Source organism: Lontra canadensis, unplaced genomic scaffold (assembly GCF_010015895.1).
Source record: "Lontra canadensis isolate GAN:19392208 unplaced genomic scaffold, GSC_riverotter_1.0 scaffold43, whole genome shotgun sequence".
Classification (NCBI taxonomy): domain Eukaryota; kingdom Metazoa; phylum Chordata; class Mammalia; order Carnivora; family Mustelidae; genus Lontra; species Lontra canadensis.
This window is the reverse complement of record NW_022631037.1, coordinates 235,083-253,969: the sequence shown is the minus strand read 5'-3', so window position 1 is coordinate 253,969 and position 18,887 is coordinate 235,083. Positions and strand designations below refer to the sequence as shown.

General features: G+C 45.9%; 2 protein-coding genes across 11 annotated transcripts in view; both read left to right on the top strand.

Moving 5' to 3' along the window:
- GGNBP2 (gametogenetin binding protein 2) overlaps positions 1–8,891 on the top strand; it is a 31,399-nt gene extending 22,508 nt beyond the window's left edge. For all 5 annotated transcript variants that reach the window (XM_032871836.1, XM_032871834.1, XM_032871838.1 and 2 more), the window contains 7 exons: positions 805–979; positions 2,128–2,322; positions 4,148–4,295; positions 5,253–5,378; positions 5,461–5,609; positions 6,763–7,011; positions 8,246–8,891. In XM_032871836.1, coding sequence (XP_032727727.1) covers positions 805–979; positions 2,128–2,322; positions 4,148–4,295; positions 5,253–5,378; positions 5,461–5,609; positions 6,763–7,011; positions 8,246–8,449 — 1,246 coding nt within the window. In that variant the 3' untranslated portion in view covers positions 8,450–8,891. The remainder of the gene's footprint in view (positions 1–804; positions 980–2,127; positions 2,323–4,147; positions 4,296–5,252; positions 5,379–5,460; positions 5,610–6,762; positions 7,012–8,245) is intronic.
- A 1,809-nt stretch (positions 8,892–10,700) lies between these two features.
- Positions 10,701–18,727, top strand: DHRS11 (dehydrogenase/reductase 11). Of its 6 annotated transcripts, none has more exons than XR_004384297.1 (7): positions 10,701–11,177; positions 13,725–13,934; positions 16,411–16,505; positions 16,906–17,035; positions 17,602–17,713; positions 17,915–17,980; positions 18,104–18,154. XR_004384297.1 is itself a non-coding variant. In XM_032871822.1 (7 exons), the coding sequence occupies exons 1-7, from the start codon at positions 10,989–10,991 to the stop codon at positions 18,704–18,706; spliced, it is 1,050 nt and encodes a 349-aa protein (XP_032727713.1). In that variant the 5' UTR covers positions 10,706–10,988; the 3' UTR covers positions 18,707–18,727. The 6 variants fall into 6 exon arrangements, 5 of the variants coding, with proteins under 5 accessions (XP_032727716.1, XP_032727713.1, XP_032727711.1 ...); XM_032871822.1 differs by lacking the exon at positions 18,104–18,154 and adding an exon at positions 18,392–18,727 and having other exon boundaries at positions 10,706–11,177; positions 16,954–17,035; positions 17,621–17,713; XM_032871820.1 differs by lacking the exon at positions 18,104–18,154 and adding an exon at positions 18,392–18,727 and having other exon boundaries at positions 10,712–11,177; positions 17,621–17,713.
- The last annotated feature ends 160 nt before the right edge of the window (positions 18,728–18,887 follow it).

Sequence of the window (18,887 nt, the reverse complement as noted above, 5' to 3'; positions counted from 1 at the left end):
TCATTATTATAGATTATCATTTTCATTAGAAAATGATTAGAAGGGATTTACCCCCTCCATCCATGCATTTCCATGTTTAAATTTTGTTCATAATGATGGTTTTTGCATAGGAAGAAAGGTCTTTGCGGCAGGGGATTAAATACTTTATTGAGTGTAATTCATGAACTGTGTATATTATTACTGAATTGTATAAGAACCTAAAATTTTATCTCTGGCTTTGTTGTGAAAATAATATCAGAGAAAGTTGTTCTAGAATAAATTGAATCCATTTTTCTTTGTGTTTTGTGTATCAGCTCTCATTTGAGTGCCTACTTTCTGCTAGCCATTTAGAACATGAAGACTTACAACTGAAATTCCGTGAACACTTCTACTGAAGACTAGCCTGGAGGGCTTTTGTCCATGATTGAATCACGTTGGCATTTCTCCATTCCCCCTCAAAAAAAAAGAAACAAAGCAAGTAGGCATTTGTTAAAATTGGAAGGTGAAAGGAGCTGTCATGCCTACCTGTGAGCTGGACACATATATAACTTCTCTGTGCCGCAGAAAAAATCTCTTCAGGGCCAGTTCCTGAATTATCTTATTTTTAGCAATATTAGGACTGAGTTCTGCTTGCATGTGTATTTCTTATTGGTTATATACATGTGTGCTTCTATGTTTATATGTATATTGAATTTGAATGTATAACTGGCTTGTTATTACATATGCAAATTGTGTTTTAAAACCTGAACTTGAAGAAGTTTATCTGTCTCTTAGTGTTTCAGTAAAGGATATTAGGAATTATGTATGATTTATTCTCCTTTACAGGCGAAGAGAAAGGCATGCTAAGACAATAGATATAGCTCAAGAGGAAGTTCTGACCTGCTTGGGAATTCATCTTTATGAAAGACTGCATCGAATCTGGCAAAAACTACGAGCAGAGGAGCAAACATGGCAGATGCTTTTCTATCTTGGTGTTGATGCTTTACGCAAGAGTTTTGAGGTAAGAACAGTGGGCTGCTTCAGTGTCTAAGATTGCTTAGTCACATTATTACACTGAATGTTAATATAAGCTGCCAGTCTGATTTTACCTCAGAGGCTTGTGATCCAGTGATAGTGTCATGTATGTGGAGGGGCTCAGGGAGGGGAATTGGAAGTTAGAAGAGGGTTGTGGATTTTTCTTTGTTTTTCAGTCCTGTTATTCTGCCAGCTTTGGTTTTTAGACTTCTCAGAGTAGAAAACTGAAGTTTATGATTATTTAATTTAGCAAGATGTTGCTATCAAATATATCTAATGAAAAGTTAAAAGCAACCCCAAAATAAGCAACAAAATTAGAAACTTTTAGCGAGTCTCTGCTTACCTGCTGATGTCCAGTAGCCTCTTTATATTGCTGGTATTGGGTTTAGTGCTTATGATTTGATAACTTTTTTGAGGGGGGGGTTCTACACTGTCAGCACATAAAATATTGGCTAGTGAACATTTTGTTACATTCTAGGGCATGTTCTTAACCCTAACTGGGTCACAGATCCCTTTTGAGAATAGTATGAAAGCTATAAACCCTTTTTTTCAGAAGCATATCCATGAGCTTTAAACATTGTTCTGGGGAGTCTGAGGAGATTTGTACTGGTTCTTGGTGAACACATTCCTGTTTCCTTTTCTCTCTGTATGTTTGTGACTTCAGAAACTAGATCATCTAATCAGGTTAAATAGTCTTCTCATTGTGTGAAGAAATGAATATTTACTCTGCTGTGTTAAAAATTTTGGAATTTGAAACTAGAATATTGCCAGTTTGGAATAGGAGTGTGTATAAGTCTGCCTTTCCTGTAGGGATTCATAGTATATTCACTTGCTATGGATTTTAAGATGTCATCATTTAAAGTATTAAAATTGAAGATTCTTTGTGGGGATGCCCTGTAAAATTGCAACATGAATTATCTGTCTGTATGTGGTATCATTTAAAATTAGCAAGTGAGGGGCACCTGGGTGGTTCAGTCAGTTGAAGGTCTGACTCTTGATTTCAGCTAAGGTCTTCTCAATCAGGGTCGTGAGTTAAAACCCTGAGTTCAAAAAATCTAATTAGCAGATGAGAAATTCCATGGAAAATAAAGGAAGTTCTGACCAATATTTATTCTCAACTTTGTTTTTTAATAGATGACTGTGGAAAAAGTACAGGGTATTAGCCGATTAGAACAACTTTGTGAGGAATTTTCAGAGGAGGAACGAGTAAGAGAACTCAAGCAAGAAAAGAAACGCCAAAAACGGAAGAATAGACGAAAAAATAAATGTGTATGTGATATTCCTACTCCCTTACAAGCAGCAGATGAAAAGGAAGTAAGCCAAGAGAAGGTAATATTCCATAATTTTGACTCATTATTATGTAGTATTGCTTTTTGCTAGATTTTGGCATTTTTACCATGCGTTTCCAGAATGTGATGAGCTGCAACTTGTATATTGGCTTTTTTCCTACTATAATTGGTAAAAGCCAAAATTTTTAATGTCATGTATTCTTTTTATAATATTCAATAATTATCTTTTTACCCGATCTTAGTGTGTTGTTAAATCAAATGGGGAAATTAACTCCATGCATGACCTAGAGCAGTTCATTTTGGTCTCAGGACCCCTTTGAATTCTTAAAAATTACAGGGCCCAATGTGCTTTTTGTTTATATGGATTATACTTACCAACATTCACTGTATTAGAAATTAAAATGGAGAAATTTTAAATTATTTTTAAAAATAAGCCCTTCTATTATGTTAACATGAATAATATTTTTTTAAATGTCCTACCCCCACTCCCCCCCAAAAAAGAAGTGAGAAGAGTGGCATTATTTTGTATTTTTGCGGATCTTTTTAATATTTGGTTTAAAAGGAATTAGATGGATTCTCAGATCTGCTTCTGCATTTAGTCTGTTTCCATATGTTGCTTGGTTGAAGCATGTGAAGAAAGTCTGGTCTCAGAAAACGGAGGAATATTACAAACTTTTTCAGATAGTTGTGGCTGTTCTTCTTTGGCATTACAACTCAACAAGAGGTAGTGTCTTAAAGATTAGTTATGATATGGAACCTGGCACCTATCAGTGACCTTTTCATAACTCAGTTAAATTAAAGTCCATTAGTCAGTCTTGCACTTTGAATAGATCTTTTACTCATGCATGATTTTGTAACATCATGCATTGGTCATTTGAAAGATACGGATATACTGAGTTATGCAGATCTTGCCAGATACTGACATTTCTTTACATAATATCACATAATCATGTTAAAACCACTACTGATCTCATCAGAAAGGTCTTTAAGTAGTGGGACACTTCAAGCTTATTGTGCTTGTTTATATAAGTTTTCAGAATTTTGATTGTGATTTGAAAGTTTGAATTTTTAATCACTGACCACAAATACGGTCCATTATTTTCCTCGAGGTGATGGGCTGACTTCATTTTTTGAGAAAATGTCTTTTTAAGTGTCTAAGTCTGAATAACCACAGTTTGTCTCTCATTGTTTGAAGCAGAATTGATGTTCCAGGATAAAAAAAAAAAAAACACCTGGTTTAGTTTATAACTCAAACAGTTGCTCAAGTGCTCTTCCTTGAGATGACCATTGTACTTTGGTATGCAGCAAGAGTGCTTTAATTAAAGCATACTTCCTCTTTGTCACATAGACTATTAAAAAGGTATATACTCATGAATTGATACTTAATAAAAATATTTTTAATGTCTTCATCAAAGACATTGTTGAGTATCCACTTATTGATTTCCTAAGCGTGCTTGTCAAGTAAGGAATATAGTAACCGTTAGTACCCTTTGATTGCTACTGCTTTGATTTGTGCTAAGTACCAGCAACTTTTCCCCACCATTGCTTTTGTGCCATCAGTGTGTCAATACAGTGGAAAACAGCAAGTCACATCTTACATTTGGATGAAAATAGTTTTGACCTAGGGAATCAGCAGACTGCACTTTGAGAACTACTTTCCTAGACTTTCCTGATACCATTAACTCTTAACTTGCTTTTAGTTGTTTCATAGTCTTGATCAGTGGTTTAGTGATTTTTTTCATGAGAATAATTTTTTCAATTGTTAACCTCCTAGCTCCTATCTAATTGGTTGATGTTAAGGAAATTAAAATGTATCCATTATGAAGGTAATATTTTTTACTATCTCTTAATATTGATCCTTAAAGGAAACAGACTTCATAGAAAACAGCTGCAAAGCCTGTGGCAGCACTGAAGATGGTAATGGTTGTGTAGAAGTCATTGTTACCAATGAAAATACATCCTGTACCTGTCCTAGCAGCGGCAATCTCTTGGGGTCCCCTAAAATAAAGAAAGGTAACCAGATACAGTTTTGTTTTTTTCTTTTTAAGATTTTTATTTTTTTATTTTAGAGCACGAGTGGGTGGGGCAGAGAGGGAGGGAGAGAGAATATCCAGCAGACTACGTGCCGAGAGTGGAGCCTTATGTGGGACTTGATCGCATGATTCTGAGATCATGTTGTGAGCTAAAACTAAGAGTCTGATGCTTAACTGACTGTACCACGCCTCTTTTTTCTTTTTTATATAGATTCCACGCCCAGCGTGGAGCTCCAACATGGGGCTTGAACTCAAGACCCTGAGATCCAGACCTGAGCTGAGATCAAGAGTCAGGCACTCAACCAACTGAGCCACCCAGGGGCCTCTACAGCTTTTTGGTTTTTGTTTTTTAAGATTTTATTTGATAGAGAGGAGAAGCAGACTCCTCGCTGAGCAGAGATCGCAATGTGGGGCTCAATCCTAGGACCCCAGGATCATGACCTGAGCCAAAGGCAGATGCTTAACCACCTGAGCCACCTGGGTTTTCCCCCACCCCAGTATTCTTTCTTTCTTTTTTCTCTTTTTCAAATGTAAATGGGACACCTGGCTGGCTCAGTCAGTAAAACATGCAACTCTTGGTCTTGGGCTCATGAGTTCAAGCCCTACGTTGGGGATAGAGATTACTTTAAAAAACAAACACAAAACAAAACTTGAAAAATAAAATAGATATAAGAAGTTTTCGAGAAAAAAAGTTTTAGAGATCCTGTAACTTAGACACTTAATATTTCCTTTTTCTTGGAGTGCCTGGCTGGCTCAGTTATTTTTTGATGAAAACAAAAAACTGTAAGCCCCTAATCATGTTTTTGTTACTTAATTCACTTTCTGTTTTCAATAAGCCATCAATTTTGAAATTTTTCCGTAGTTTCCAGTTGGTTCACTCTTTGTGTAATGTATTTATTGGTATCTTAATTGTAACTTTCAACTGATTGATTCGCAGGTTTATCACCACACTGTAATGGTAGTGATTGTGGATATTCATCTAGCATGGAAGGGAGTGAAACAGGTTCTCGGGAGGGTTCGGATGTTGCCTGCACTGAAGGCATTTGTAATCATGATGAACACGGTACGTTCAGATGAAGCTTCCCAATTATTTCTACTACATGGCTGATTAAAGCACATGAATAAGAGATTATTGATTTCTGCAGGTGATGACTCTTGTGTTCATCACTGTGAAGACAAAGAGGATGATGGTGATAGTTGTGTTGAATGTTGGGCAAATTCTGAAGAGAACAACACCAAAGGAAAAAATAAAAAAAAGAAAAAGAAAAGCAAGATGTTGAAATGTGATGAACATGTAAGTGTTAAAATTCTTAAACCTTTGCTGTTGAGAGGAGAGCAATCGATTTTCCTTGGAGTGGCAAGTCTGCAGCTTAGTTGCTAGTATTTATTATTATTTGAGAATGAGTACCTTTAGAATGCAATTCCCAGGGTGCCTGGGTGGCTCAGTGGGTTAAGCCTTTGCCTCCGGCTCAGGTTATGATCTCAGGGTCCTGGGATCTAGCCCTACATCTGGCTTTCTGCTCAGCAGGGAGCCTGCTTCCCCCTCTCTCTGTCTGTTCTGCCTACTTGTGATCTCTCTCTGTCTAATAAATAAATAAAATACTAAAAAAAAAAAAAGATTGCAGTTCCCATCAGTTGCTCATCTTGTGAGTTTTGTATGCATGTGTGTCTGATGTGGTCATTTGACCAGCAATCCATGTGAGTCATAAATCCAGTTCATTCTTTTCATAATACTTTCATGTATGTATGTATGAGAGAGAGAGCAAGAGCACGAGTGAGGGGCAGAGGGAGAGGGAGAAGCAGGTTCCCCGCCAAGCAGGGAGCATGATGAGGGGCCTGATCCCAGACCTCCAGGACGAAGACCTGAGCTGAAGGCAGACAATTAACCAAAAGAGCCAGCCAGACACCCCATTTTTTGTAATGCTTTTAAGTCAGTTAGCTCTGTAATCTTGAGCACAGTTTGCTGGATGTTAGTTGTCCCATCTGTAAGGAGAGACTAGTCCCTATCAGATTAAGTTTGGAGAAGATGAAATGAGATAGATGGTATTAATGGGTTAGTATAGCATCTGGTATGTAGTAAGCGCCTACTGAATGCCAGCTGCTGCTGTTACTCACCATTCCTTCTAAAAAGTTAACACACTATTAGTTAATGCACCTTCCCCCCCTTTATTCATTTATTTATTTATTTATTTTTAAGATTTTATTTATTTGACAGATCACAAGTAGGCAGAGAGGCAGGCAGAGAGAGAGAGAGGGGGAAGCAGGCTCCCTGCTGAGCAGAGAGCCCAATGTGGGGCTTGATCCCAGGACCCTGGGATCATGACCTGAGCTGAAGGCAGAGGCTTATCCCACTGAGCCACCCAGGCGCCCCTTTCCCCCTTTATTTAAAGAGTAATTGCAGTAATTTCCTCTCTTTTTACCTGAGACATCCTTTGCTGTGGTTCCAGATCCAAAAGCTTGGAAGCTGTATTACAGATCCAGGTAATCGAGAGACCTCAGGAAATACCGTGCACACAGTGTTTCACCGAGACAAGACCAAAGATGCACATCCTGAAAGCTGTTGCAGTTCTGAAAAGGGTGGGCAGCCACTGCCTTGGTTTGAACATAGGAAAAACGTACCACAGTTTGCAGAATCCACAGAACCGTCATTTGGTCCTGATTCCGGAAAAGGTGCCAAGAGCTTAGTTGAACTCCTTGTAAGTAAGGATATCTTAACTGTGAATAACTGCTCATGGGGTAGGAAAGGGGAGGGCGCAATATTTGAGAATTTGAAGTTGGGACTGGGTGGGGGAGCTTTTAAGAAATTAAGGGCGGTCTTTCGGGGTTTTTTTGTGTGTGACTTCATTTCTGCTCTTCCCCTCATGAGTTATGCAACTGCTCTAGAGCACATTTTCTTGTCCTCTTTTGTCTCCAAGATAGGAGAGAATAGTTGGGAGAGGGGAATATAGTTAGCATCATGTCCAGGAATCTGCCTCCTTGGAGAAGGTTATTTGTAAGCAAACTGCCTTTCTGAGTGGCAGTTTATTATGGACTGCTTTCCAGACCAGGAAAATATGTAGAATCTGAACTAGAGCCCACTCTTCTAGGTTACTTCCTTTCGGTTATATAGGATAAAGGCATAACTGAACTTGGAAAATCTTTTATACAGACTCCACATCTTGATGAATTATGCTTGATTATGAGCAACCCAGTACATAGTGTGGAGCTTGGAGGAGGGGAAGAAAAGAGAAGGGTGATACATCTGTATAGTAGTTCGGCTCCTAATGGAACCAAATCCTATAGAACAATTTTTTTGTTTTTACATGGTGGTTAAATTTCATAAGTTTTAAAAAGGTTATATTTTACTTAATTTGTAGAGATAAAAGTTTCAGCATAGAACTAGATGGTTAAAAACCAGATCAGTCTGGTTATTTAAAATTTGGTAACTAGTTGTAACCATTTCTAGTTAGTAATTTTTTTTTTAAGGATTTTATTTATTTATTTGACAAAGATCACAAGTAGGCAGAGGGAGGGGGGAAGCAGGCTCCCTGCTGAACAGAGAGCCCAATGCAGGGCTCAATCCCAGGACCCTGGGATCATGGCCTGAGCCGCCAAAGGCAGAGGCTTTAACCCACTGGGCCACCCAGGTGCCCTTAGTCAGTCATTTTTAAAGGCAAAGACATGTCAGTAGTCTGTCAGGCTCATAGGTCTTCTAGGACAAATTGTAGATCCAGAGTTTCAAACTGAGTTGAGTTGGATTTTATTCTTACTTAGTACTTTCTAAGACAGAATGACATGTTGCTTGTTCTGTAAACAGTCCAATCAAAGACTTTATGTGACTAAATTGAAATTAAAAGGCTAGACTGCCTTAATTTTTAGCTGTCCTCCATCAGCATAGTATTTGGCATTCCTAAAATAAGTCATGATCTTAACTACTGCTTTAATTTGCAGGATGAGTCTGAATGTACTTCAGATGAGGAAATCTTTATCTCACAAGATGAAATACAGTCATTTATGGCTAATAACCAGTCTTTCTACAGCAATAGAGAACAATACCGACAGCATCTGAAGGAGAAATTTAATAAATACTGCCGCTTAAATGATCACAAGAGGCCCATTTGTAGTGGCTGGTTGACAACGGCTGGAGCAAATTAAATAAATAAAATAGCTCTGTCTTTCAATGAAACACTCAAGATGACTACTGCGCCTTCTCTTTCAAAAAACTCTTAATTTAGTGACTTATGGCAAAATTTTATCTTAAATCAATGTGATTCTTTCTTGTTTTGGGAGACGGTGGAGGTAACCTCATTAATTTGTTCTTTCTTCAGGCTTGTGTCTTTAGTTGCGTGGCTGCGCAGGCCTGCCATATGATTTAAGCCATCTCTCTTCATTAAATGTTTCTCTTCCTGTGAGACTTACTAAAGCAACTTAGTGGCAAAAAGTAATGTTGTACTTATACTTCTGTACAGAAATGACAATGAGCTGAATATATGGTTTTACAAAGTAGACATCCACTTGCGAAATGTTTGGATGTAATGTTAAAGCGCAATGTGCAAAATTTAAAATAAAGAATATTTATTAATACGCATAGTAAAAATTGGTGTACATGTTTCTACTTAATGTGTGGCAGTATTTTAATATTTGCCACTTTTGAACTCGGTACTTGGCCACTGTTTATATCAGATGAAGTGCTAATGAGGATAGAGATACAGATTGTTGAGGACAAAATTCTTCCCTTGACCAGAGTTGACAGCCAGGAAAAGCAGTTTTCAGTCTTGTGTTTTGAAAGAATAAATTTGCTGTGATACCTTTAAATACTGGCTATAGCTAGCATCTTTCTCATGACATTGTTAATTGCTATTATTAAAAATTCCCTCATACCTAACATAAAACACCTTAAATTCAGAGATTCGTATTGAACTAGAAGAATGGAAACAGAACTTGGCAGAATTTCCACCAAGGGTTGCCTGAGAAGGAATTACTGTAGCATGTAGACCTGGGACTAGAAGGCTGCACCCAGAGCTAACCACATTGCAATGTATAAGTGCATGCTCCTTATCTGGTTTCCAACAATAAAGTCACTATGGCTTTACAGTTTACTGCTTCCATAAACTGTCTGTGTGTATTGAAGGAGAGAAATTCCCCCAGGACTAGCATTTGGCTGCCATTTAAAAAAAATGGTTGAGTCAGTAGTTCAGTAAACACATTGCTTAGAGCTTTGTGTCTGCATGTTGATAATATTTGGTGGGCAGCAGGCAAAGAGTGGGACAGTCAGTACCTCTCTGTGCAGTGGGGTTGGAGTGAATTTTATGGGCTCTCTACCATTTAACCAGATTTCAGGTGGGCAACAGCAAAAACTTAGATTTAATTTTTATAGATGGTGGCATTTCTTTGATACACCTCCTTGGTTGCCATTTCAAATCTAAGTGTTGTATAGGGGTGGGGCAGAAGTAAAATGAGACTCTCTGACTTGTTCACTTTCATCCGGGAATCTAGAAAAAATGACTAAGGATCTCCCACAGCCCCAGGGTCCGAGCCCAAACCTCTCTTCGCCATCTTTGCAGTCTAGTTTTCTCTTGAGATTCCTGAAAGCAAGGGCTGGTTTTATTTTATCTTAATCTTTATCCTTGGGCCAAGCACAGGAGTACTTGGTGAATGAATAAACCAGCCGCATTTACTGCTTATACTATTGCTTGCAGCGGAGGGATTCCTTAGGCAGAGGTGTTTTTTCTTTGGAAGGATGGCTATATTAAGAATGCAGAGGTAAGGAAGGCAGTTTCCAGAGCTTTGATGGAACATCCTGAGTAGTTAGAGAGCAAAGTGAACACCCTCTGAGCACAACCAATAGCCCAAGAAGAGACAAAGGGGAGAATGAAGTGAAGGCAGATTAGGAGGACCGCATTCCTTGGCCTAGGACTGGACAGTTTAAAAGTCCATGCTTCACCCTTTTCTGTCTCGTATAGTCGTTTATAAAATGAAAACTAATAAGTAGTATCTCATAGGGCTGCTGTGTATATTTGTTAATATATCTAAAGTGTTTATAAATGCCCATTACACAGCGCTCAATAAATACTAGCTGTTGCTTTAATCTCTGGTATACATAGTGATACATTTGTTTCACTGGGAGTGGGAGCGCCTAGCACAGTTGGAGACAGTAGGCCAGTAAACGTGTACTTGGGAATATTTCCACTATTAACTTTGCGTTCTCATTCTGGTAACGCCGAGGGATCAGGCAGGGTTGAGAGTCTCTGAACGGACCTGGGCGGTGATCGCGTAGACACTCATCCTTTTCTGGGCTGAACCCTTCCCATCAGCCACCGGGGGCGCTGGAGTCACCTTAAGTGTGCGGCCTGGGGCCTGGAGCAAGCCCCGGCTAAAACCTCGGTTTCCTTGCCCCTATGGGAAGCAAGACCTCAAGGTCTCGGGACCTTCCCGCGCGGCCGGGCGCCGTGGGAGGCGTGGCTTCCCACTTAACTCCAGGCTGGGGGCGGGGTCGGCCAGGCCGCGGACATCACCCGCTGGATGTGGTGGGTCGCGGGAGAGCGGAGGGTGGAGCCCCAGCCCCGGGCCCCGCGGAATGGAGGCGGGTTCGGGCGCGGCTCGGAGCGAGGTATATCGGCTGCTGTAGCTGCCGCGGCGGTGATCGAAGAGCGGCCGAGCCCCTGCGACCCGTGGCGGACGTTCCGCGATCCAAATGTCCGGCTCGCGGAGCGAGGTGGGAGCACGGCTCGGGGCCACCGCCACGGCTGGCATGGAGCGGTGGCGGGACCGGTTGGCATTGGTGACGGGAGCTTCGGGGGGCATCGGCGCGGCTGTGGCCCGGGCTCTGGTCCAGCAGGGACTGAAGGTAGTGGGCTGTGCCCGCACCGTAGGCAACATCGAGGTAAGTCCCCGCGGGGGAGAGGGTAGTTCTGGGAGGCGTCGTTTCCGTCGCGGTAGGGTCTGGTCGGGGGTCTTTCCTTGCCCACCACCCCAAGGCCATTTGCAACGGGATCAGAGTGGGAGGGAGGGATACCTAGTAGGGCAGGCCTCTCCCTTCCCATTTATTTAGAAAGTCCGGTCTTTTAAGGAGCCCCTTCCTACTCCTGAAAGCCTCTACTCCAGTGTACCAAATCTCTGAATACCTGGCATCTTTCTCCCTATCTGCCTGCACCGGTAGGCTGAGGAAAGGGGAAGCCAAGGAGAAGGAAATAAAGCTCTCTGGCCGCAGGGGCTAAATTGGCTACTGGCTGTTTCCTCTAGTCCCCAGACCTGACCCACAAAGTAGAGCAAAGTGGCTCTTTTTTTTTTTTTTTTTTTTAAACCCAGGACTGAGGGTGGGGTTGGGGTGGGAATGGAGCTTCTTGGAAGAGACTTGCCCTCTCCTCACCCCCGAATTTGAGAGTTAACCCTGACCCAGGGGGATATTTACAGATAGACCTTTCTCCAATTTCACTGTCCTAGGTGGGACTGAGTAGGTGAAATAGGGCAGGGAATATGTGAGCCCTGAGGGGACAAAGTAGTGTGGAACTGGAACTCCTGGTTTTTCTCTTAACCTGGGGTTGGGAGCCCCAAGATGTGAGCGACAAGAGCTCAGAGAAAAATGAAATCAAGTTGCCCATGTTGTAACTAGAAGGAAGAAGATGAGAAATTTCCATCATAGGTCATCTTTGGATTTGCTCCTGGCAGGACTCACTCTCCGGGTTTGGGCCAGTGCTTAGCTGAAGGTGTGGGAGTGAGCATTACCTTCACCATTGCTCAGAGTCCCTGTGCAAGGAGGCCTTGGGTGGGGACAGAGGGAAAAGGTGTACGGGAAGGAGGACTGTCTCCTCCCCTGCTGCTGACCAAAGGTACACTTTATAGCTCGCTGCCTAGATAGTCCCAAGGTCACCCAGCCATACTACTGCCCTACTCTACCCTTCCCTTTCTCTTAATATGAGGATCTCAGGGCCCAGCCCCTGCCTTGGAGCCTAGATGAGCAGACCAGGACTTAGACCTCTGGATTCCTTAATTCTAAAGCCACTGCTGCCTTCTCTCCCTACTCCCCCACTCCAAACTAGCCAGGAAAGGGGGGGTCCCTAATCTCCAAGGGGATCCCAGGCTGCTCACCAGCCCCAGGATGATTCCTTTAATGAGGGAGACATGCCTGTGCTGTGAGGGGACAGACATGATTTCGGGTCATTTCTGAGGATAAATGAGGGCAGGTGGGACAATGAGAAGGCAGCGACAGGGAGCACTATGTCCCCAGGCCCTCCAATCTGGCTTTCCTGTGGGGATTTGAGTCTGGAGATGGGAGGGAGAAGTTGTATGCCAGGGGAAGGGAGAATCCCAGGCTTCCTTAGTTTGCTTTTATCGATGAATACTGAAACAGAGTTTGAGTTCTGGCCTCCAACAGAGAGAAGCCCTGTCTCCTGAGGTGACTGTGAGTAAGTGAAAGGGAGCCTTTTAGTCCCAGAGGACCATACCTTTTGAACTCTAGCAAAGTTAAAGCAGAAAATAATCTCTAGGTCACCTGATCCAGCCCTTTATTCCCATGTTGATTTGGGGAGGAAGGGGTTCGAGGCCAGGGCAGTTGGCCTACCTGGCCTTCCTCTACAGCACCTCCTACCCCCAACTCCCTTCCTCCCACACAGGTACAGTCACCTTCACGAGGCTCAGACACCCAGAAACTGGCCTCCAAGGCCACATAGCTTGGTTTCTTCCTGCTTCTGAATGACCCCATCCCTCACAGCCACCTCCTAGTGGCTCTGCTTCCTCTGGTCTGTCTCTGGGCTCCTCAGTGTGCTGAGGTCCCTGTTGATACACTTGGGCTGCCCAAGGTCACCTGCCACCTGACTTGCCTCATCATATCCCCCAAAATTTTAGGGTAGAGGATGGTACCATGTGGGACAGAGGAAAAGATCTGTCTCAACTTCCTCGCCTTTACTAGAGGTAGGGCTAGGGGAGAATGGCAGTTGGGCCCAGCTTGAAAGCCAACAGGCTGCATTCTGTAGACAGAGGGGGACAGCTCAGACCTAGGCCTTCTGGGAACAACTAGAGGAGGGAATGGAGAGGAAAGAATCCTGCAGTAACCGGCTCAGTGACTCTTGGCACTGGTGGAAGCAGCATGGGCTGGGGTGTGGAGTGCGGCTCACCTAGGAGCACAGAAGGAGTTCCCGTTGGAGGAGAGGCAAAAGAAAGAGAGGCCACACTGTGCCTAGGACCCCTTCTCCGAAGTGAAGACTCAGTTTATCAGGAGATTGCTCCATTGATGATCTCAACTCCCCTGGGTGCCCCTCACTCTGGGGGACTTTGACCAAAGAGGACAATTAGTCCCGATGTCTGTGTGGCTGGAAGGTGGCGGCCAGAGGATCGAGTTGTCTGAGTGGTGACAGCAGAGGAAGGTTGTCTTGGGCGGGAAGATGTCAGAGTGAGCAGCTCACCGCAGTTAGCCCCCTGTTGGGTTTCATAGGAGCTGGCTGCTGAATGTAAGAGTGCAGGCTATCCTGGGACTTTGATCCCCCACAGATGTGACCTATCCAGCGAGGAGGACATCCTCTCCATGTTCTCGGCCGTCCGCTCTCAGCACAGTGGTGTGGACATCTGCATCAACAATGCTGGCTTGGCCCGGCCCGACACCCTGCTCTCAGGCAGTACCAGCGGCTGGAAGGACATGTTCAATGTAAGAGCTGCAGACCTGGAGGGAGGGGCTGAGGGTAGGGTGGGGAGCCGGGGCTCTGTGAACCAGAGGGCTGCTTGCGGTGGGGGGGCGGGTTTCTAGTGCGAGGGAGCTTCAGGTTCCTACCTGGGGCACCTTGACTCCCCCACCTTGCTTCTTTCCCTACCAAAGGCAGAGGGAGAGGAGGAGTGGCATATCTTTTCTGTTCTTTTTCCCTTCAAGCCCCTTAAAGGAGCGTTTTTAAAGTCCAGGCTGATTTCCTCCTACTGGAAGAAAGGCTTAGGGAAGAGAACTGCTTATTGGATGCCCCCGTGTGTCAGTACCATGCTGAGTGCTTGGGAACGTGGTCTTACTGGAAGCAAAGGAGCCGGAAGACAGGAGACGAGGTTCTTGCCCGGCCCTGCCAGTCACTATATGGCTTCGGGCCTCTATGAGCTACAGTCCTGTCACGTTTAATTGGGGTGAACACACCTATACCATCAATATCTAGGGCCGCAAACTCCAGTGTCCCCTGGGGCTGGGTAAATATGTAAATGAGTGAGGTGGACCAGGTGGAGTCTGCAGTAAATGGGGGAGCACATGGCCAAGTACAAGTGTAGCTGCTGACGTCCAGCATCGCTGCAGTAGTGTGGTGTGGGGCCAGTGGGACCAGATCCTAGGGTTTTTATAGGACATCCTACCCCTCCCATTTTCCAAAACCTCAGCTCCCCGAGGGGGAGGATTTTTTTCTTAATAAAGATTTTTTATTTATTCATTTGAGAGAGACCGAGCGAGCAAGAGCATGAGTAGAGGGGGGAGGACAGGGGGAGAGGGAGAAGCCGGCTCCCCGCTGAGCAGAGAGCCTGATGTGGGGCTCGATCCCAGGACCCCAAGATCATGACCCAAGCTGAAGGCAGACGCCTAACCGACTGAGCCACCCAGGTGCCCTAGGGCAAGGATTTCCGTCTGGTTTATTCTCTGTTATGTAGCCTCAGCCCATAATAGATATTCAGTAGATACTCAATAGATATTTTTTGAGTGAATGAAACCTTCCAGCACATGTTGGGAGTGAATTAAAAATGTTTTAAAATTTCGTATGGACCAAACATAGCTTTCAGGACATGGGTTTTTTAACCTGTAGACAATATTAAGGGGCAATATTAGGGTATAAAAGTATTCTGAGAAGTTGAAAGCAGTGTGTGCATGGGGACACATCTTTTTGCACAATTGGTTTAGCACCCTAAAAGGTGGGCCTGGAAATGAACAATGAAAATTGGAACAATGAGCTGTGAAAATGAGGCCTTCTGGGAGATCTGAGTTGTGGTCCTCACCTGCAGGAAGTAGGTCTCTAAATCTGGACCTCAACTTCCACATCTGTAAAATGAGAGACTTACATCAAAACCTTAAGACCCTTTCAGCTTCAACATTATATAAGCCTGTTAGGATTGCCTTCCAAGACATTTCTACCCCCACCCCACCAGACTTCGGAGAATCACTACCCCCGGTCCAGGGAACATGTTTCTCCCACTCTGTGTGTCTTCATGGTTGAGTTCTCTGCAGAAACATACATTACTCAGAGGCCCAGAAACAGGGCTGAAAGCCTCTCGTGAAGCAGGTTCATGCTGGGAGTGATCTGTCCCGATGCCTGGCTCTGACACCTGATAAACAGAAACTTACCTGATGTCCTGGCTGGTCTTGTTCCTTCTCGGGAGGAGAGACATGAGGACCTGCTGAAAGCTTGTCCTCATTGGGGGGAGAGGGGACACTTGGCGGGAGCTTCAGGCCTTTGTTTCATGAAGGGTAGGGATTTGGGGTCACTTCTGGCAGAAGCCATGGAAGACAGAAAGCCCCCATGTGCTTGGGGGGGTCCCCTGCAGTCCTGTGACCAAGGACCCCACCCCCTAAAAAACCTCTGTGCCGAGTCTGTTCCGAGATGAAACAGAGGGTAAAGGACGGTGCAAAAGGAAGGAAGGTCAGGCCTTCTCTTGCCAGAGTCGCAGGGGAGGGGACAGAGAGGGAGCAGAAAGTCCTCGGTAGGGCAGGGAGCGGCTAGGGTCTGTGCCTGAGGACAGAGATTTTTACAGCCATCTTAGGAAGGATTGTAGGCTTTTTAAAGAGAGCAGGGCCAGGGACATAGACCCAGAGAAGAGTAGGGCGTTTGGGGAGGAAAAAGAGCTGGTTCTCTAAGGCAGATATGCTACTGTTTGCAGAGGAGACAGCCAAGACAGGGAGATTTCCGGGGTCATGCGTGGGTTTGGGGGGCTTCCATTCCTGTTTACAGAAACTGGAGGGAGAGAGGGTCACCTCGGGAGAGGAGCTGCACTGCAGTCAGCTGGGTCTGGTGGCTTTAGGGGGAGGCAAGGTACCCTGGAGCCATTGGTGGTCTCTGATGGGCCCCGGACACTGTTCTGGAATGCCACTCCCCTGGGCGGGAGGTGCTCTATTACCTGCTCAGATGGGCCTGAGCTGGAGACGTCCCATTGCCCTCCCCGGCCTGCAGGTGAACGTGCTGGGCCTCAGCATCTGCACCCGGGAGGCCTACCAGTCCATGAAGGAGCGCAAGGTGGATGACGGGCATATCATTAACATCAGCAGGTGAGGCAGGTGGCCAAGGACTAATGCTCAGATCACAACTAAGCCTCTGAGCCAGCTGATCTGCTGCAGCTCATCTGACCTCTTTGGGTGTCAGTTTCATTGGTGGTAAAGTAGGGACTGAATATCCCGTTAACTGCCAAATGGCACAGTTACGGGAAGGGACAGAATAGGGTATACTGAGTGCCGGCCCCTAGCTGGCCTTCCAGGGAGCACAGGGCTGGTAGGAGTGGCTGGCATCCCAGAAGCTACCATAGCGGGCCCCCAGGATGGCCTCCAGTGGGCGCCCCGGGCAGGCTTCCGTGCGGCATCCCAGTGGCGGGGCTGCCTGACGCAGCAGCAGGGGCCTTGGTTGCTGTCAGCGGCTTCACTCTCTTCTTTCCCTTTCCCTCCCTCCACCCAGCATGTATGGTCACCAAGTGTCACCCCACTCCGTGATCCATTTCTATAGTGCTACCAAGTACGCCGTCACCGCGCTGACAGAGGGACTGAGGCAAGAGCTTCGGGAGGCCCAGACCCACATCCGAGCCACGGTGAGGGCACAGCCCAGCCCTGCTGGGGACAGGGTGGGCGCAGGCAGTCCCCACCCCACACGCATGCTGTTGGGGTGCGCTGCTTGGACCGCGAGGGGCACAGTGCTGTGCTGCTGCTTGCATGACCCTGCCCAGTCCTTGCCTGTGAGCGCGGCAGGGGCTGACCGGAAGGGAGCACGGTGGGGGAGACTGAGGGAGGAGAGCAAGGGGTGTGGGAAAGCATGGTTGGCAACCCGGACTCTGAGCTCTTTCCTCGAAGGCCGCAGGACCCTGGGCGGTTCACTCAGCCCCTCCAAGCCTCAGCCTTCTCACTCATAAAATGGAGACAATGACCCCTACCTGGCTATGAAGTTTTAAGGGATACTGTCGTAAAACCCTTAACCTGATATGGGCTCTGTGGGTGGCAGGTGTCACTGTGATCATCACAGCTTGGGGAGGACAAGGTGGCTGCTGGACATCGGGTAGCCATCATGGGGAAGGAGGGGGCCTGGCTGTCTCCATCCTGCCCTCCCCAAGGCCTGGCTTCTGACTGGATGGAGGTGGAGCTTGGCTCAGCCCCTGAGCAGGTCCTCTCTGTGGGTGCAGTGTATCTCTCCAGAAGCGGTAGAGACACAGTTCGCCTTCAAACTCCACGACAAGGACCCTGAGAAGGCAGCTGCCACCTACGAACGCATAAAGGTGGGCCCTCTGTCTGGGACAGATGAGCCACTCACTCCCTCCATAACGGCAGAGGGAACCCTGGCCTTCAGAACACACCCTTCTAGCCAGCCTGTCGTCCCTCCCAGAGGGCTGGGGTGGGGGTGAACATGCTGGAAAGGATGTCAGGGGCGGGAGGTCCATTCTGCTTTCACCTCACCCCTTTGCTCCGGTGCTTTCCAGTGTCTCAAGCCTGAGGATGTGGCCGAGGCTGTCCTCTACATCCTTAGCACCCCTCCACACGTCCAGGTGAGTCTGGTCTTGACTGCCTCCACCCTGGAAGAGCCCAGCCATCTCAGAGGAGGACAGCCGGGAGGCCTGAGGGGGTGGGGAGAACGTCCCGGCTGCCTTAAGCCTTGTGCCTTCCAACAGATTGGAGACATCCAGATGAGGCCCACGGAGCAGGTGATCTAGTTTCCTGTGGGGCGCTCTGCCTTCCCTCCCTGCCCCTCACAGCTTGGCTCCTGCCTCTGGATTTTAGGTGTTGATTTCTGGACTCCTAGATTCCGTTTCCTCTCCCCACCCCACCAGGGCCTAGAAAATTCGAAGTTTTTATATCTTATCAATTGTTCCCATCACAAATATGAACAGTGAGCTGGGGAGAGGAGGTGGTGTCCCTGATTATTTTACCTGTTAACTCATTCTCGGTCCCCTTCTCAGGCTCCTTGGCCTTTGTTTGCTCTCTTCCGTCTCTTCCTTTTAATCTGGGGAAGGAACTGTGGCCAAAAGCGGGGCTTCCCCCTGTCCCTCAGCAGGAAGGTGGCAGACAGAAGCCCTCACCTTCTATGGGAATGGCTATCCAAAGCTCCAGGCTTCCTTCTCTCCTGGCCCTACTGCCCCCATCGCCCCCTTCACGTCCCCCATCCTAGTTCTCCAGCCCAGTCTTGGCTTCTTGGCTCCCACCGGGGTGATCACTCCACACTGACTATGGCAGCTGAATACCGGGGTCTGCCTCCCAAGTGGATTTCACTGTGAGAATTAAAAAAGAAAAACTGCACAACCTACCTTGGCTTCTGGGGTGTCTTTCAGTTCTTCCTCCTTGTCTGTGATCAGGGGCAGTTGTGCCTCAGAATTTCTTCCTGGTGAGTGGGAAGTTGGGTGGATTTGGGGCAGCACTCCTGGAATGTAGATTACCTTAGGTAGCAGACGTGGGTTT